We start from the raw sequence: 14,419 nt of genomic DNA on the forward strand, positions 1-14,419 counted from the left end.
CGGAGAGTGATACAGTAATGGAGCAGTAAACAATAATATGTAGGGATCCGAAAAGCGGATCTCAACATCCGGCTTAGTGTAAATGGCGCCTCATAGTGTAGACATGGCCCATGGGGCCAAGCCCAGCTCCTGAAAAAACAACCCCACGCCATCATTCTGATCATTTGGATGGGCGGCCAAATACTTTTGGCAATATAGTGTAATCGACCCCTTTACATACACTTGGCGAAAAAAAGTTTGAGGGAACACTGCTATAGCGTAAGTGAACGACGGAGGATGCCATGTAACCTTGAGAAGACCTTAGGCTCCGCACATCAATCACCCTTTTGGCCTGAGGCGCGGCCACCTGTTTGGTACACGGCGTGAGAATTAATGGGGTGGGGGTGGGTGTAAAAAAAAAATCGATATAAATAAAAATAAAAAAGGAACATCAGTGGGAGAGCTGTCATTGCTGTGTAACCACGGTAACATGCAACATCACCACAAGCAACCCCATTCCATCATGCATGCAGCAGCTTGAACCAGGCAGGTAGGAGGATGCACTTCTTCACCTGACTGTATTTATTATAAACCAGCCCCATTTTCATATATAATTATTATTATTAATTTTTTTTTTAAGGTTGGCTGTCATCGGATGCAGGGTGGGATGCGAGGAGGTGAGCGCATCATTTCTTCTTCTATTCCCGCCCCCGCCCGCCCCTCTCCGTCCTCCCCCTCCTCCTCGTCTGCCCAAAAGCTCCTCCTCTGTCCGTCGTTAGCGGCGAGATTGGTGACATTTTTGTGCTCAATGACAGCGAGAGGGTATCGGATCGCGGATTGGCAACCTGCTGCCGCACGCCAGCCGCCTCTGGACGGGAAGGTAAGGCTTGACGCCGGCGTCCAAGCAGCCGCGCACCTCGGCGTGTAAAAGCCTCCACTTTGGGTCGGTGTTCATTATTACTATTATTATTATTATTATTATTATTATTATTATTATTATTATTATTACATCAATAGAGCACAGAGGGCGAATACGTCAGTGAAGGGCAGAGTTACGGTTGATGGGCTTTCGCGGTAAAAGTCAGCGTGCGGCGTCATCGACTGTTCTGATGTCTCCGACGGCCTGCTCCTTTTTTTTATATTTTGAACTGCATTTTGCGTGACCCACAACTGCAATGTTTCCATATTTAGTGTTGATTGCTGAGCATGCATGCACATGGCCAACATTTGCCCTCATACATGCACGAAATAGAGGCGAGACATGTGAGGATGAGTGGATTGATTTCCCTGTAGGTATATTCATGTACCACTATGGACTCACATGTGTCGCCATTGTACACTTAATATGATGCACTGGGAGCTATAGACCAGGGTTGTGTCAAACTCGGCAGAAATATCTACTCCCAAGAGGGCCGGACTGCTAAAATCACGGCACGATAACTTAAAAATAAAGACAACTTCAGATTGCTTTGTTTGTTTCAAAATACAACGGGGTTATTATGAAAATGTCCATCCATCCATCCATTTCCTACCGCTTATTCCCTTTTTTGGGGTCGCGGGGGGCGCCGGCGCCTATCTCAGCTACAATCGGGCGGAAGGTGGGGTACACCCTGGACAAGTCGCCATCTCATAGTAGGGCCAACACAGATAGACAGACAGCATTCACACTCACATTCACACACTAGGGCCAATTTAGTGTTGCCAATCAACCTATCCCCAGGTCCATGTCTTTGGAAGTGGGAGGAAGCCGGAGTACCCGGAGGGAACCCACGCATTCACGGGGAGATCATGCAAACTCCACACAGAAAGATCCCTAACCTGGGTTTGAACCCAGGACTGCAGGACCTTCGTATTGTGAGGCACACGCACTAACCCCTCTTTCACCGTGAAGCCTATTATGAAAATGTACAAATCATAATGTTGTTGTTTTTGTTTACACTTACATGTTGCGGTTAATAGTATTCTATCTTTATTTGTCCTTAAATATACTTTTTGCTTAAATTATGTGATAATATTCATCAGTCAACTCATTGGTGTTAATTTTCAACCTATCAAGAGGAAAAAAATAATATCAAAATCAAATTACAGGATGTTATTTATGTAGTTTACTCATTTTCCTAATCATATGTTTATGTATCTCTCTCTCTCTCTCTCTCTCTCTCTCTCTCTCTCTCTCTCTCTCTCTCTATATATATATATATATATATATATATTAGGGCTGTGAATCTTTGGGTGTCCCACGATTCGATTCAATATCGATCCTTGGGGTCACGATTCGATAATATATCAATTTTTTCGATTCGATTCGATTCTCGATTCAAAAACGATGTTTTTCCGATTCAAAACGATTCTGTATTCATTCAATACATAAGATTTCAGCAGGATCTACCCCAGTCTGCTGACATGCTAGCAGAGTAGTAGATTAAAAAAAAAAAAAAGCTTTTGTAATTTTAAAGGACAATGTTTTATCAAATTATTTCAAAGAGGTACATTTGTTTTAACTATTAATCGAACCAAAAATATGACTTATTTTATCTTTGTGAAAATATTGGACACAGTGTTTTGTCAAGCTTATGAGATGTGATGCAAGTGTAAGCCACTGTGACACTTTTATTTTTATAAATGTCTAATGATAATGTCAATGAGGGATTTGTAATCACTGCTATTCTGAAGTTATAACTAATATTGATACTGTTGTTGATATAATAAATTTTTGTTTCACTACTTTTGGTTTGTTCTGTGTCGTTTGTGTCTACTCTCAATTTCTCTGTTTATTGCAGTTCTGAGTGTTGCGGGGTCACGTTTGGTTTTGGAATTGGATTGCATTGTTATGGTATTGCTGTGTAGTGGTTTGTTGGATTGATAAAAAAAGTAGTAATAATAAAAAAAATGAAATGAAATAATACCGATTTTTAAAAAATGAGAATCGATTCTGAATGCACAACGTAAACAATTCGATTCGTATTCGAATCGATTTTTTCCCTCACCCTTAATATATATATATATATATATATATATATATAGCATAATATGCAAAGATACAAATAATTGCTATGGAGGAAAATCTTTTCCCTCGTGGGCCGGATGGGTAAAATCATGGCATAATAACTTAAAAATACAACTACAACAACTTCAGATGTGTCGCCATTGTACACTTAATATGATGCACTGGAAGTTATAGACCAGGGTTGTGTCAAACTCATTTTAGATCGGTAGAAAAATATACTACCAAGTGTGCTGAACTGGTAAAATCACGGCAGGATAACTTAAAAAAAAAGACAACTTCAGATTGTTTTCGTTGTTTCAAAATAGAACGAGCATATTCTGAAAATGTACAAATCATTATGTTGTTGTTGTTGTTGTTTTACACTTACATGTTGCGGTTAATAAAATTCTATCTTTATCTGTTGTTATTTAAGATTTCTGCTTAAATTATGTGATAATGTTCATCAGTCAACTCATTGGTGTTCATTTTCAATCTCTCAAGATGAGAAAAATACTCGATACAGGTGACACAAATCAGGTCAGTGTCCTTGCACACTAACTGTATATGGACAAAAATATTCAGTGAACTCTTGATGTTTTTGTCGGAACAGACCTTGATTACATAATTCACATCAAAGTGCACACTTGTAGACACAATATACTTATAGATGTATATTGTAGCGTCTGGGAAAAGTTAGTGCTGCAAGGGTTTCTGGATTTTTGTTCTGTTGTGTCATGGTGCGGATGTACTCCTTAAATGTGTTTGTCATTCTTGTTTGGTGTGGGTTCACAGTGTGGCGCATATCTGTAACAGTGTTAAAGGTGTTTATACGGCCACCGTCAGTGTGACCTGTATTGCTGTTGACCAAGTATGCCTTGCATCCACTTATGTGAGTCGCATATACTATGTGACTGGTCCGGCACGCTGTATGTATGGAAGAAAACCGGACGTTAAAGGCAGTGCCTTCAAGGCACGCCTCCAATATTCGGGAGTCTCCCGGGAAAATTGGGAGGGTTGGCAAGTATGAGCATAATCTACTAAAATACAAAGAATTGCTATTGCGACATCAAGTGGACACATTTAGAAAAGCAGTTTCTTTCATTTAAAAATTTCGGCTCATTTTTATACTTAGCAAACTCATCCCGCAGGCCGCACGTTTGACACTCCTGCGAGACACTCAAAAGCCCAAATCTTTTTTTTTGTTTTAGAACATGACCCCTTTCTGTTTATTTAAGACTTTATTTGTTCAAACGAGGCAATTGTTTCCCAAAATAAAAACAATGTTAACATGCATGGCAATGGTGTAGAATAATTGGTAAAATTCAGCATTGTTTCTTATTTCTTATTTGCTTGTTTTTGTCGGGCCTGCTCTGCTTGTTTTTATTGATGTGACTGCAGCTTTGGGGTCTACTAAAGCCATTGAATAAGCATAATTTACCATCTGTCTTGTCATCCATGCCTTTGCACTGTCAGGTATTTAAATGCAGAGTAGGAAGTCAATCTATGTCCCTGTGTGGTATAATCTATACTAATGTACCCACTAAGGGCTCAAAGGGTGCAGTAAAACCCGTTGTATCCCCAAAATTATCCATTGCGTGTTGCAGTCTAATATCAAAACCAGAAACATCTCCTTTGTGTGTATTGTGTCAACAAATATGTACAAACTCCGTTTCCATATGAGTTAGAAAATTTTGTTAGATGTAGATATAAACGGAATACAATGATTTGCAAATCATTTTCAACCCATATTCAGTTGAATATGCTACAAAGACAACATATATGATGTTCAAACTGATAAACATTTTTTTTTGCAAATAATCATTAACTTTAGAATTTGATGCCAGCAACACGTGACAAAGAAGTTGGGAAAGGTGGCAATAAATACTGATAAAGTTGAGGAATGCTCATCAAACACTTATTTGGAACATCCCACAGGTGGGCAGGATAATTGGGAACAGGTGGGTGCCATGATTGGGTATAAAAACAGCTTCCAATAAAATGCTCAGTCTTTCACAAGAACAGATGGGGCGAGGTACACACCTTTGTCCACAACTGCGTGAGCAAATAGTTAAACAGTTTAAGATCAACGTTTCTCAAAGTGCAATTGCAAGAAAATTTTGGGATTTTAACATCTACGGTCCATAATATCATCAAAAGGTTCAGAGAATCTGGAGAAAACACTCCACGTAAGTGGCATGGCCGGAAACCAACATTAAATGACCGTGACCTTCGATCCCTCAGACGGCACTGTATCAAAAACCGACATCAATCTCTAAAGGATATCACAATATGGGCTCAGGAACACTTCAGAAAACCGCTGTCACTAAATACAGTTAGTTGCTACATCTGTAAGTGCAAGTTAAAGCTCTACTATGCAAAGCGAAAGCCATTCATCCATCAACAACATCCAGAAACGCCGCCGGCTTTTCTGGGCCCGAGATCATCTAAGATGGACTGATGCAAAGTGGAAAAGTGTTCTGCGGTCTGGCGAGTCCACATTTCAAATTGTTTTTAGAATTATTCGACATCGTGTCATTCGGACCAAAGGGGAAGCGAACCATCCAGACTGTTATCGACGCAAAGCTCAAACGTCAGCATCTGTGATGGTATGGGGGTGCATTAGTGCCCAAGGCATGGGTAACTTACACATCTGTGAAGGCACCATTAATGCTGAAAGGTACATACGGGTTTCGGAACAACATATGCTGCCATCTAAGCGCCATCTTTTTCATTGTCAAGCTTATTTCAGCAAGACAATGCCAAGCCACATTCAGCACGTGTTACAACAACGTGGCTTCGTAAAAAAAGAGTGCGGTTACTTTCCTGACCCGTCTGCAGTCCAGACCTGTCTTCCATCGAAAAGGTGTGGCGCATTATGAAGCGTAAAGTACGACAGCGGAGACCCCGGACTGTTGAACGACTGAAGCTCTACATAAAACAAGAGCTTCAATAATTAATTTCCTCAGTTCACAAACGTTTATTGAGTGTTGTTAAAAGAAAAGGTGATGTAACACAGTGGTGAACATGCCCTTTCCCAGCTACTTTGGCACGTGTTGCAGCCATGAAATTGTAAGTTGATAATTATTTGCAAAAAATAATAAAGTTTATGAATTTGAACATCAAATATGTTGTCTTTGTAGTGCATTCAATTGAATATGGGTTGAAAAGCATTTGCAAATCATTGTATTCCAATTTTATTTACATCTAATACAATTTCCCAACTCATCTGGAAACAGGGTTTGTAACTAAAGAATGTACATTTGCAGGAAAATAGTGAGAAGTAAGAATAACTATATCAAAGGTGTCAAAATCATATTAGATCAGGGGCCGCATGAAGGAAAATCTATTCCTAGGTGGGCCGGACGGCTAAAATCATGGCATAATAACTTAAAAACACAACTACGACAACTTCAGATTGTTTTTTTTTTTTTTTACTTTGGCCCAAAATAGAACAAGGACATTCTGAAAATGTACATATCACAAATAATCCTCTTGACAAAACACTTCAAGTGAGTAAAAAATTCTGAGGAAAAGAATTGGCGCAGTTACAAAAGCACCATGAAGAACACAATGAACTCAGAATTAATCTAAGTGTGTCTACAAACCAATGAAACTTTAAGTCACAGCCCATCTGTGATTGAACAAAATGAAGCGTAAATAAAAACGCTTCTATGTATCTAGTACCCCATTTGTCTTTTCCATTGTTGACTTTTAAATTTGCACAGAAGAAAATCATTTTCACAAAACTATATCAATGTGCAGTGTCTCATGCAGCATTTTAAGTGAGATTACCATTTTTTTTTTTACTCCTGTTCTTTGGGTCGAGGGGAAGGATACACAGCCCTGCTTTACCGAGTACCTCTTGCTTGGTATACTTGCTCAAATGTAAACTATTTGCTTGCCTAGCAGAACTGTTATTGGGACATTCAATGGACACTTAAAGAACAGCAGTTTCTTTAATTTAAAAATGAAGCTCCATTTTACACTTAGCAAACTCATCTCGTGGGCTGGATTGAGGGCCGCATGTTTGACATCTCTGAACGAGATAGTGCATACTAATACAGTCCAACCAGTGGTAAAAGTCGACGTTATTAAATTTTAGAGGTAGTGCACGTATCCTCTAGGGTGGGGGTCGGGAACCTTTTTGGCTGAGAGAGCCATGAAAGCCAAATATTTAAAAATGTAGTTGGAATATAATTACAACACTTTATGTACATATTTATATACATATTTATATAATATTTACATATTTATATAATATGTAACTACAAGCTTCATTTTCAGACAGAGTCCCATTGCTTTTATGAGCGGTCGAGCGAGTCAAAAGCCGAAAAAAAACAAAAAGAAAATTATTTCTTAATTTTTTTATCATTGTTATTTATTTTTTTGTTTTTATTTGTGGCGGCCGTAATTCTTTCGTGGCGGGCCGCCACAAATAAATGAATGTGTGGTAAACCCTGACAAGCTATTGTGTTCCTAGAACAGTGGTTCTTAACCTTGTTGGAGGTACCGAACACCACCAGTTTCATAAGCACATTCACAGAACCCTTTTTTAGTGAAAAATACAATGTTTTTTTTAAAATTCAAGACAAAGTTATATGTTTTTGGTAACACTTTAGTATGGGGAACATATTCTAAGTAACAAAGACTTAATTTATACTTATTTGGACACGAGGGGAACATATTCTAAGTAAAAAAGACTTAATGTAGAGTTATTTGGTTAAGGTTAGGGTTAGAGGGTTAGGTTTATAATAAGGCCATGTCGAATAAGGCATTAAAAAGAACTTAATGACTAGTTAAGAGCCTATGTTTTACTAATTTGCATGTTAATAAGCAACTAAATAATAGTGAATATGTTCCCCATACTAAAGTGTAACCATGCTTTTTTACTGGTGCACGAATTGAACCGTGCATGAACATCACCTTGTTCAAAGAACAAAACCAACACAGTGCATAAACGGGAAACAAATTACACACCTGCAAATCAGTCAGCTGTTGCCGTATCCGTAATACGCCGATAGAGAGAAGTTTGTATTTACACGATGAGTCGGGTGTGTTTTGACCTCCGCTGAACCCCCTGAGGCTGACTCACTGAACCCCTAGGGTTCGATCGAACCCAGGTTAAGAACCAATGCCCTAGAATGATGCTCTACTCGCACTTTAGCAACATTGCTATAATGTGCTAATAGTGTTATATAGTAAATGGAATCTATTTAGGACAGCGACGCACAGAAAAAGAAAAAGTCAGGAAAGACAACAAATGTTTTCAACAAATATGCAGGAAAGTAGTCATGCATGACATAATCCAGTGGGGAATACATCTAAATTCCAAGTAGGTAGTGATATGACAAATGAGCTAAAAAGTAGCAATAATGCTATGAATTGCTCGCCAAACTTCACGACACAGTTCTAACGACGTGGTCATTCTTCCCCAGCAGAGGCTAATATGAAGACAACATTTGGCAAGCCAGATCCAGGAAAGCATTACCAGTCTTTTTGAAGCCACCATGACGCACAGTCACCGGTAAAAGCTGCCCCGCCCGCACCCCCCCACCCCCCTTCCTACCAAAGCCTGCGCGAGCGAGGAACGCTCCAAACAGAACGGGAGCCGACATGGGTCCGCCGTGCTTCCACACAGCAGCGGCGGCGGCAGCTTCCTGCAAGCAGCGGAGTCACCGGTGCCTGCGGAGGAAGCTGAGGCCCGTGCGCATCTTCGGGTTCGTGGTGAGCCTGCTGGCCGTAAGTGCCGTCTCCGTCTGTGCCTTGACGTGGACCTCCGCGGCTGAAACCCCCGTCGCCCTGGAGAATCCCCGCCAGTTGGTGCCCCGGAGGACTCTGCTCTCCAGCCAGCAGCAGAATGAGGGTGACACGTCAGACAATAGGTCCACCGCATCGAAATCGAGCAACGGAAGCCAAGGGGAGTACCCGCCGGACCTATTTACCCTGGAGGAGAGGCGCCAAGGTGGCGTCATCCTCCACATGTTCGGCATGATCTACATGTTCATCGCCTTAGCAATCGTGTGCGACGAGTTCTTCGTCCCGGCGCTCACAGTCATCACAGAGAAGCTGACCATCTCCGACGACGTGGCCGGCGCCACCTTCATGGCGGCTGGTGGCTCCGCCCCAGAACTCTTCACCTCTATTATCGGCGTCTTCATCTCGCACAGCAACGTGGGCATCGGGACAATCGTGGGCTCGGCCGTCTTCAACATCCTCTTCGTCATCGGGATGTGCGCCATCTTCTCCAAGGAGATTCTCAACCTGACGTGGTGGCCGCTCTTCCGCGACGTCTCCTTCTACATCATGGACCTCATCCTGCTCATCGTCTTCTTCCTGGATAACTTCATCTCCATCTGGGAAAGTATCACTCTGCTCTCGGGATACGCCGCCTACGTCATCTTCATGAAGTTCAACAGCAAGATGGAGGGATTCGTCAAGGGCTGCATGAACAAGAACCAAGTGGTGGAGGTGGAGGTGCAGCCCAAGGTGAGTTTGTTTCTCTAACATCTCCTGTGTGGATTCCAACTATGACGAGGTGCACATCACAATCATTCAGCTTGGCATTCCAAAAACAAACTTTCTAGGACAGGGGTGTCAAAGTCAAGGCCCGTGGGCTGGATAAATTATCCATGGCCCCCGGAATGATATTTGATTAGTATCAGAACCGGCCCGCAGGCCACAGCCACCTGCTGCTGTTTTGCACGCACCAATATTCCACCAGTGTTGGCGCGAGGAATTTTTTAAAATTGGGTCCCAGGAACCCCATCAAATCATAAAAATGGGGTCCCACAGTAAATTTTTGGGCTCCCACTTTTTTGTAAGCGTTTTGAAAGCAAATGATAAATGTATGCATTATCCTGTTTTATCTGATTAATATTGATTGATTGATATATTTTTTTATTTCATATATGCAAAAAAACAAGAGCAAGCCTGATCCAATACAGTCCTTTAGCCTTAACAGCCATTATTTTCAGGGGAATTGGGTGTCGAACCCCAAGATGCAGAGATGGAGGCATGCATAGCATATGAAAACATGATCTAATTAAAACTAAACAAGAACAAACAAAAAGCACGCACGTGGGCGGGATAACAAACTAAGGGAGCTAGTACTGGAAGCTAGAAAACAAAATGGAACTTTAGCATGGAAGCTAGTGGATAGCAAACAGAAACACTGGAAATAACTGATGGCTAACAAGAACAACTTACCGCTACAACGATCAGGACAACATGTAGCATGACAGGTAATAGCTGAAAAGAATCACAGACATGACAAGAGCAACATATGGCAACGACAATACAAGTCCGAATGACAATACAATGATCCAGCAACTGACACAAGACAAAGGAGGTACAAATAGGAGCCGGCTGATTGGCAACGGGTGTGGCCAGATGCCAATCAGCCGCAGCTGAAGGGGAACACAGCACTCAGGGAACAAGGAAGGAAGCTGACAAAATAAGACAGGAACTAAAAGACAGGAAATACTAAACACAGGAAACAGACAAATGCCGAGGAAAAAACGAAAACATAGACAAACTGTCAGGGGCAAGCCTGACAATTATAACAAAATGAAAACAATGGAGAATAAAAAATGAAAACAAATGAGCATTGGATTTTCGCTCTTTTTTTTTTCTCTCTTTTTTTTTTCTTACATATTTGAAAAGGAGTGAGAAAAGTTAACACTTATTTAATCCCACCCCTTTTCTCATATATCTCACATTCTATAATGTCTTTTGGAAAAAGGTTTTCATAAACATTACTTCATTCATTAAAAAATATAATAGAAAAAGAAAACACATTTTTATGCATATGTACATTTATTCATTTGTAAACATTCATTCACTTTATTCTTTCCTTCTTCGATCTAAACTTTATTTTTTTCTATTTTTTTATTGTAATATTTTCAGAGAGTGTTTGTTCTATTTTTGTCCAAAGTAAGACAAAGAAAACAATCTGAAATTGTCCTTATTTTTTTTAGTTTTACTGCCATGATTGCACAGATTTTCCTTCATGCGGCCCCTGAGCTAAAATGAGTTTGACACCCCTGTTCTATGATGTCTCAAACTTTTTGATTAAATGTGTAATTCTGAGTTTAAATCGACAAGTTTTGTCCCAGCCTACGAAACAAATCCTTTGAACAATTTCAGAAGACATTTCCAAAGCTATCAAAACTGATGAGGTGAAGCCACTTAACACCGAACAACTTGGCCACCAAACATTAACTTGCTCAGCAGGCTTTCCCACAGTGCAATTGGACACCAATTGTGGCGATCATCCGGACGGATTAGGTCTTCTTTAGGACACCGGGAGGGAAATTAAATGTGGTGAAAGTCGCCGGGTAAAGCCTTGTCTGCTGAATAACAACATGCAGTCCAAACACAATATCCAAAACTGTTGGGGGAGTCTGCCGTGTCTGCAGCTTCAATAATGTAGGCAAAACATTAAAATAAATGTAGATCCACCTCCAGCCTACAAACTGTTGTTAACACGAGAAGGGAAATTAAATGTGTCCCTGAAATCTATCCCTGTCTGCTACATCCAATAAGGTTTGAGGGTAGCCTGTCATGTACGTTATATCAATGTTTTTCAACCACTGTGCCGCGGCACACTAGTGTACCATGAGATAAATAATACAACATATTAAACACTTCAATGCAGCCCACTGCATATATATGGCAAGATGGCGGCGCGCACAGACGCAGCACCTTACAGCTCCCACTTTCGGTGCTTCCTTTTATGTTTTATATTGTTTTGGTTAAGTCTGTCTACCTTTGCGACACAACACAGTCGTCAAAACCTACTGGACATTGGTTTTCGACACAAGATAGCTGTTTCGAGCGATTTCCACCGCTCACACAACATACCCGACGAGATAGCTAATCTCCGTCGATTGTTATCGGATCCGGCAGGCGACGCAGGCGGCGGCGGGAGAGGAAACAAAAGCGGGGCTGCCGGTCGGGTCTCCTGAAGAGAATCAAGAAACAGCCTCACAAGCCTCCGCTGACGAGCATTTACCTCACCAACGCCAGATCCATGGCTCACAAAATGGACGAGCTAAAACTTGAGCTAGCTGGAAATAGCTACATCCAGGACTGTTGTTTTTTGGTCATTTCTGAAACCTCGCTTCACCCCCTAATCCCCGACGCTGCGGTGCAGCTAGCAGACCGCACGCTGCTACGTCGGGACCAAAACGAGGACTCGGGTAAGAGCAGGGGAGGTGGTTTCTGTGTTTATGTACATAAAACATGGTCTAATAACAGCACTATCATAGACAGTCACTGTTCCCCCAACCTAGAGTTCATGTCAGTGAAATGTCGACCCTTTTTTCTGCCAAGGGAGCTAACCGTAGTAATCATCACGGCAGTTTACATACTACCAGATGCTAATGTTAGCATGGCTCTGTCTCTACTGCTAAATACATTAAACAAACAGCTACGTGCCCACCCCAATGGTGCTCACATTATTGCTGGAGATTTTAACAAAGCCAATCTGAAAACAACCACCAAAATATTACCAGTATGTTAAATGCCCTACTAGAGGGAGAAACACTTTGGAACATGTTTTCTGTAATATCAAAGAGGCATATAGAGCCACCCCTGTCCTCCACCTAGGCCAGCCAGACCACCTCTCCTTGATGCTCATCCCTGCCTACACCCCCTTCAGATCAAGGACAAAAGCAGTAATAAAGACTGTTACAACTTGGCCTGAGGATGCACTCCCCCAGCTACAAGACTGCTTTGCACACACTGCATGGGATGTTTTTAAAGACCAAGACCTGCCCACACACACACAGTCCGTACTATCCTACATAAAGTACTGTATCAGCAATGTCACTGTGGTAAAAAACATCCGGGGGTACCCAAACCAGAAACCCTGGATGACAAGCCGGGTCCGCATGCTCCTCAAGACCCGCGACACCGCCTTCAGGTCAGGTGACAGTGGTCTATACAGCGCCGCGCGTGCTGACCTGAAGAGAGGACTCAGGGAAGCCAAGATGGACTATAAAGAGAGGATCGAAGACCGCCTCTCGAGCAACAACCCACGGCAGATGTGGCAGGGCATACAGCACATCACCGACTACAAAGGCTGTGACGCAGCAACCGGGGACTGGGATGCATCGCTAGCAGAGGAGCTGAACTGCTTTTTTGCCCGCTTTGAGACATCACAAACAGTCACAGCCACACCACCCCCAGCCCTCCCAAACCCCACAGCCCCCAGGCCCCCCACACTCACTCTTCAGAAGCACAAGGTCAGGCGGGTGCTCAAGGCAGTGAACCCCAGGAAGGCGACTGGTCCAGACAGTGTACCCAGGAAGGTGCTCAAAGCATGCGCTGACCAGCTCTCCTACATTATCACCGTCCTCTTCAACCTCTCCTTGGCACAGGCACTCATTCCACCCTGCCTTAAATCTGCCACAATTATCCCGGTACCCTAGAAAGCTGCCACAAACAACCTCAATGACTATTGCCCAGTAGCACTCACACCTGTCATCATGAAGTGCTTCGAAAGGCTGGTCCTCCACCACATCCAAGCCTGCCTCCCCCCCACCCTGGACCCACAGCAGTTTGCCTACCGGGCAAACAGATCCATGTATGACACCATAACCATGGCTCTTCACTCTACACTGAGCCACCTGGAACACCGGGGGAGCTATGTCAGGATGCTTTTCATTGACTATAGCTCCGTCCTCAATACCATCATTCCACACATCCTGGTCACTAAACTGCTGGACTTAGGCCTCCCCTGACCCACCTGTCTTTGGATTAAGGACTTCCTGACCAACCGACCTCAGACAGTAAAACTTGGCCCCCATCTCTCCCCCCCCCGCACACTCAGCATCAGATAGGGCTGTGTGCTGAGCCCTTTGCTGTATTCCCTCTACACCCATGACTGTAGTCCAGCCCGCTCGGAAAACACCATAATCAAGTTCGCCGATGACACAACGGTGGAGGGTCCCACTCCAGGGGGTGATGAGTCTGCATACAGAGATGAGGTCCTGAAACTATCAGCGTGATATTCAGTCAATAATCGGGCACTGAACACCTCAAAAACCAAGGAACTCATCTTTGACTTCAGGAAAAACATTGCAGACCCCGCCCCCCTCTACATCAACGACGAGGAGGTGGAGAGTCAACTCCTTCAAGTTCCTCGGCACCCTCATATCTGCTGACCTGTCCTGGACCAAAATACAACTACGGTCATCCGGAAGGCCCAGCGGAGACTCCACTTCCTGAAAGTGCTGAGGAAGAACAGACTGGAGAGACAGCTGATGGTGACCTTCTATCGCTCGGCTGTCGAGAGCCTGCTGACGTACTGCATAACAGTGTGGTACGCCAGCTGCACTGAAGCAGACAAACAGGCGATTAAGAGGGTCATAAAGTCAGCACAAAAAATCATTGGCTGTCCCCTGCCCTCCCTGAAGGACTTACACAACTCCCGTTGCCTCAACAGAGCAA

The 14,419-nt window shown here is 42.8% G+C and overlaps 1 protein-coding gene across 9 annotated transcripts in view; it reads left to right on the forward strand.

Moving 5' to 3' along the window:
- The first annotated feature begins 480 nt into the window (after window positions 1–480).
- Window positions 481–14,419, forward strand: part of LOC133560722 (sodium/potassium/calcium exchanger 2-like) — a 107,698-nt gene continuing 93,759 nt past the window's right edge. For 4 of the 9 annotated variants that reach the window (XM_061913563.1, XM_061913564.1, XM_061913568.1 and 1 more), the window contains exons 1-2: window positions 712–859; window positions 8,401–9,451. In XM_061913563.1, the coding sequence (XP_061769547.1) occupies window positions 8,579–9,451 (873 nt within the window). In that variant the 5' untranslated portion in view covers window positions 712–859; window positions 8,401–8,578. Of the gene's footprint in view, window positions 530–619; window positions 657–709; window positions 860–8,400; window positions 9,452–14,419 lie in introns of those variants that run through there. The other 5 variants (XM_061913560.1, XM_061913565.1, XM_061913567.1 and 2 more) reach the window with 3 other exon arrangements.

The sequence above is a fragment of the Nerophis ophidion genome, linkage group LG10 (genome assembly GCF_033978795.1).
Source record: "Nerophis ophidion isolate RoL-2023_Sa linkage group LG10, RoL_Noph_v1.0, whole genome shotgun sequence".
Classification (NCBI taxonomy): domain Eukaryota; kingdom Metazoa; phylum Chordata; class Actinopteri; order Syngnathiformes; family Syngnathidae; genus Nerophis; species Nerophis ophidion.